The sequence below is a fragment of the Protobothrops mucrosquamatus genome, unplaced genomic scaffold (genome assembly GCF_001527695.2).
Source record: "Protobothrops mucrosquamatus isolate PMUCROS unplaced genomic scaffold, P.Mucros_1.0 scaffold11258, whole genome shotgun sequence".
In the NCBI taxonomy this organism is placed as follows: Eukaryota; Metazoa; Chordata; class Lepidosauria; order Squamata; family Viperidae; genus Protobothrops; species Protobothrops mucrosquamatus.
In genome coordinates this window covers 1-4,452 of record NW_015397040.1, presented here as the reverse complement: position 1 = coordinate 4,452, position 4,452 = coordinate 1, and the positions used below count along the sequence as shown (strand labels likewise).

The 4,452-nt window shown below is 41.3% G+C and overlaps 1 protein-coding gene across 1 annotated transcript; it reads right to left on the bottom strand.

Annotated features, from left to right (window-relative positions):
* Positions 1-265: 265 nt before the first annotated feature.
* On the bottom strand, positions 266-1,183 carry LOC107301290 (gastrula zinc finger protein XlCGF9.1-like; the record flags this gene model as incomplete). Its single annotated transcript, XM_029287109.1, has 2 exons — positions 1,058-1,183; positions 266-811 (listed from the first exon to the last, which is right to left on the bottom strand). Coding segments are annotated over exons 1-2 (672 nt in total), but the record flags the coding sequence as incomplete, so codon positions are not given.
* Positions 1,184-4,452: the final 3,269 nt, after the last annotated feature.

Here is a 4,452-nt window from a genome sequence, read left to right as displayed (position 1 = left end):
TAGTTTCTCAGCTGGGCTTCCAATTAGAGAAGAGAAATGAAATTCAAGATTCTTCTACACTCATCAAATTTTGCCTGTGTAATTTCTTGTGTCTGATAAAGGTAGTATGATATGTGAAACATTTTCCACAATCTGGGCATTTGAATAGTTTCTCTCCTGTGTGTAACCTTACATGATTCATAAGGCTGGTCCTACTACTGAGATCTTTCCCACAATCTGGACACTCATATGGCTTCTCTCCTGTGTGAGTCCTCTGGTGTATCACCAGCTGATAATTCCATCTGAAATTTTTCCCACAATCTACACACTTATGTGTTTTCTCTTCCATGTGAATCCTCTGGTGTTTCACCAGGTAGAAATTCTGACCGAAACATTTCCCACAATCACGACATTTATATGATTTCTCTTCTATGTGAGTAGACCGATGTTTCACCATGTCACCTTTCCAGGAGAAATCCTTTCCACAATCTGGGCACTCATATGGTTTGTCTCCTGTATGAGTCCTCTGATGACTAAACAGGGAGGAATAACAAGTGAAACCTTTTCCACACTCTGGGCACTCATACGGCTTCTCTCCCGTGTGAATCCTCCGGTGTATCACCAGGCGGGAATTACGATTGAAACTTTTCCCACAATCCAGACACTTGAATGGTTTTATTCCTGTGTGAGTTCTCTCATGTACCACCAGGCTAGAATTCTCACGGAATCTTTTTCCACAATGCAGACACTCATACGGTTTCTCTCCTGTGTGAGTTCTCTGGTGTACCACCAGATTAGAATTCTGACTGAATCTTTTCCCACAATCCAGACACTTGAATGGTTTCTCTCCCGTGTGAGTCCTCTGGTGACTCAACAGGTGGGAATTCTGACTGAAACCTTTTCCACAATCAGGACATTCATATGGTTTCTCTCCCGTGTGAGTCCTCTGGTGAATCACCAACTTGCAATTGTGACTGAAACTTTTCCCACAATCTGGACACTCATATGGTTTCTCTCCCGTGTGAGTTCTCTGGTGTATCACCAGGTGGGAATTCTGACTGAAACTTTTCCCACAAACGGGACATTCAAAGCGTTTCTCCCCAGTATGAGTTCTCTTGTGTCTCACCAGATTGGTGTGCATGCTAAATCTTTTCCCACCCTGGGAGCACTGGTAGAGCTGCTCCTCCTGCATCAGTCCTTCCATGAATAATTGGAGTGCTGTTCTGAGTAAAGCTTTTGCCACAGTCCAAACATTTGCATGGGTTTTCAAGGGGTGGATGGACTCATGCAAAAATCAGGTGTGATCTGCAATCCGTGTTTTTCCCAAAATAGGCAGTCGGTGGAATTTTTCTAACACTGATATTCTTGGATTCATGAGGTCGTCAAAAATATTTCTGATCCCTTGTCTGGTGGTGCTTTGATCCAAGACGCTTTCCTTCCTCAAACGCTTTCATTAATGCCTTTGTACTTTTTCATGCAATATTTTCTTGAGTTCCACATAATCTATTTTTTCTACCTGAAATCTCTGTTCCTGTTATTCTCTCCTTTGTCTCCCTCCATCTGTTAAGGAAAGAGAAGAGTTTTAACACTTTCTGGAGGAAATGGAACAGATTTTGATTGATGGTTTGTTTTGCATTTTAACGCTGCTTCTCATTCTTTGTTGTCCGGAGTACTCTTCTTGGCATCTTCTCTGATTATAAGATTCATATTAATGGATTAGTTTCATTATTGTTTAAAAAATGGCTGCTGAACCTGTGAAAACAGCAAAAAAAATCCATCTATCACTATGAAAAAGCAAACATATCAAAATGCTAATTTAACCTCTAAGATTCATTATGATTCATCAGGCACAGAGGAGACTAGCAAAATCAAACTTCAAGTATCCACTCATATTTCAAATCATGGAATTCGCTTCTTGGCTTGTGTAAATCACGAATTATTATCATTGCAAATAGTTGTTACAAAAAATACAGATGTATATGCACACGTAAATACACACCTATAAATTTATATATGTGGAAAATCTATGTGTATTTCAGACCTTCAAAATGTTTCAGAAGTGGATTCACTTAATTTGTTTGATCTAATTTTAGAAAGCTGGGACACTAACAGATGAAACAGTGCCCAAAGCCTATGCGAGATTTAAAGCACCTGTTTTACTCCCGAAAGTCCTCACTTGCCAGGAAAACATGTCAATAATATCACAAGGAATGAAGACTGAGAGAGGCAGGCTGTTAAAATATATGAAATACAGATTTTTAAAATTCCCCAATTTTCCATCTCTCAGCAGAAAATCACAGGCAGCAGTTTTACATTGATAAATATGTATCAATATGATGAATCTTCAGAGTCAGTTAAACCTACAATACAATGGAATCTAATTGAATAGAAAAATAAGTACAATTGGTGGGAATCAGGAAAAGATAACATAAAGGAAGTAAGATAAACAGATAGGCAAAAATAGCTGGGTTTTAGAGTGGGAAAAGGAAGAAGACAAACTATAAAAAAAACAGCTGTAAGAGGAAATGGCTAGCCAGCAAAGACATGTTGAATTGGAAAACAGGAAAATAAGCTGAATAAGATAAGAGGAAAGGCACACTGAATTGAAAAACAGGAAAGAACCTATTGTTCTAAAAGGGGGACATAAATATCCAGAGTTTAGAATAACCATTTAAATGGCTAATTTTTCTTATTATTATTGTATATGTGAACATGATTTAATATGTTATCAGGAAATGTGTATAAGCGGACGGAAAGAGTGTAACCTCATAATACCTCAGCCAATGGGGAAAGAGGAGGGATGCAGTGGCTATAAAAGAAGGAAATATTTTGGGTTAAAACTTTGAAGAGAACCAAGCTTAATAATAATAATAATAATAATATATTGCAATAAACGAAACAAAAGGCCTTCACTGTGTCTTGGCTGGCTATGGGTCAGGCGAGCTTGCCTCTGGTCACGAAGGAAAGTAGCTCGGAGCACATAACAAAATCATGCAGCGTAAGGATAAGAACATTTGGGGAGAGAAAGAATATGCAGCAGCAGCAGCCGACACGTTTCAGCCTCGTCCCTTCGCTGCTTCCACACCGCGGAGGAAAAGAAACAGCCCGACTTACTCCCGGCTTCTCCTCCGACCTGCCCTCCACTCACCTCCCGGGAGCCGCTTCCACCATCGAGACAGCGGAAGAGGCACCATTGACGCCATCCTCCTCCCATAAGTGAGCCGGAAGAGGAGGTTCCTCTGCCCTTTCCCCCCAAAAGCCGCTCTAGCAGTCCAATCCTCTATCGTTATAATTTGTTCCAGCTCAACCTCCCTCCCTCCCGTTCTCTCACAACTACCCATATTTTTTTTCCAAGCTCAGGAGAGGGCTGGAAGAGTCATTTCCCCCCTTCTGCACAGTTGGCTTCCTGGCCAGCTTCATACCTTCAACAGCAGTTTGCTGTGCAAAAGAAAATCATGAAAGATTTTCCTGGCAGAGGAATTCAAGGCATTGCTGCAGATTGAGATCTTTTCTCAGTGCAGCTGAAGAGGGGAATGAAAGGCTGGCAGCCTGGAACTTCAACTCACCCTCTGCTTGCAGCTCTGACTTTGCCACCCGCAGAAAGGGCTGTGCAGGAGAAAGACACCTGGGCCCTTCTCGGTCTGGGTTCAGGCCGGGACACATCACCAAACCGGCATTGGTTGCAACTCTCATGGACTTTTGGAGGCCTCGGGATAGACGGGGTGCAACCATCATGTCCCTCCTAGACCTCTCATCAGCTTTCAGTACTGCATCACTGACCATGATAATTGATGGGATTTTATTGTGCTTAAGATTGATAGTAGTAGTGTTATTTTGTAACCATTTTATATTGATACTAGTAGTGATATTTTGTAATCATTTTATATATAATTTTGTTCATGTGCAAGCAGCTTTGTAGGTGCCCTATATTGGGAAATTGTTTACATAAAAGCAAATGTTTCGTGCTAAATATGTCTCTGTCTCCATAGCTGGTGTAGGATTCCTTGTCCAGTTGAAATAAACAATCACAAGCCAAAATTTCCAAGGGAAAACAATGGTAAGTAATTTCTACTCCTTTACAAGGGGGTGTGTGTGCTGCTTGTGCCTGCAAGCATACAGTGGACACAACCCAAATCTTCAATATTTGTTCTTTATATTCCCCCATTGCCATTACAAATTTACCTCCCGCCTCTTCTTCATTGGCTTATTAATCATGCTGTAATCATGTCATCACAACCTATCCAAAGCTTCTAAAATGAATATATTACCTTCCCCCCCCCCCCATCACTTCTCCCATTCCCCTTATTCTATGGCCCCGGCCCTTATTTATGAATTACCTTTTATGGCTGTTACTTCCTAGGGGTTTTCTCTAAAGTTGGGCCTCTGGCAATCTGGGAGGCCCCTGGAGAAAAGCCTTACACTGCTGCTTTCTAACATCTACATGAAACCAGTAGGGGAGGCCATCCATCCTAT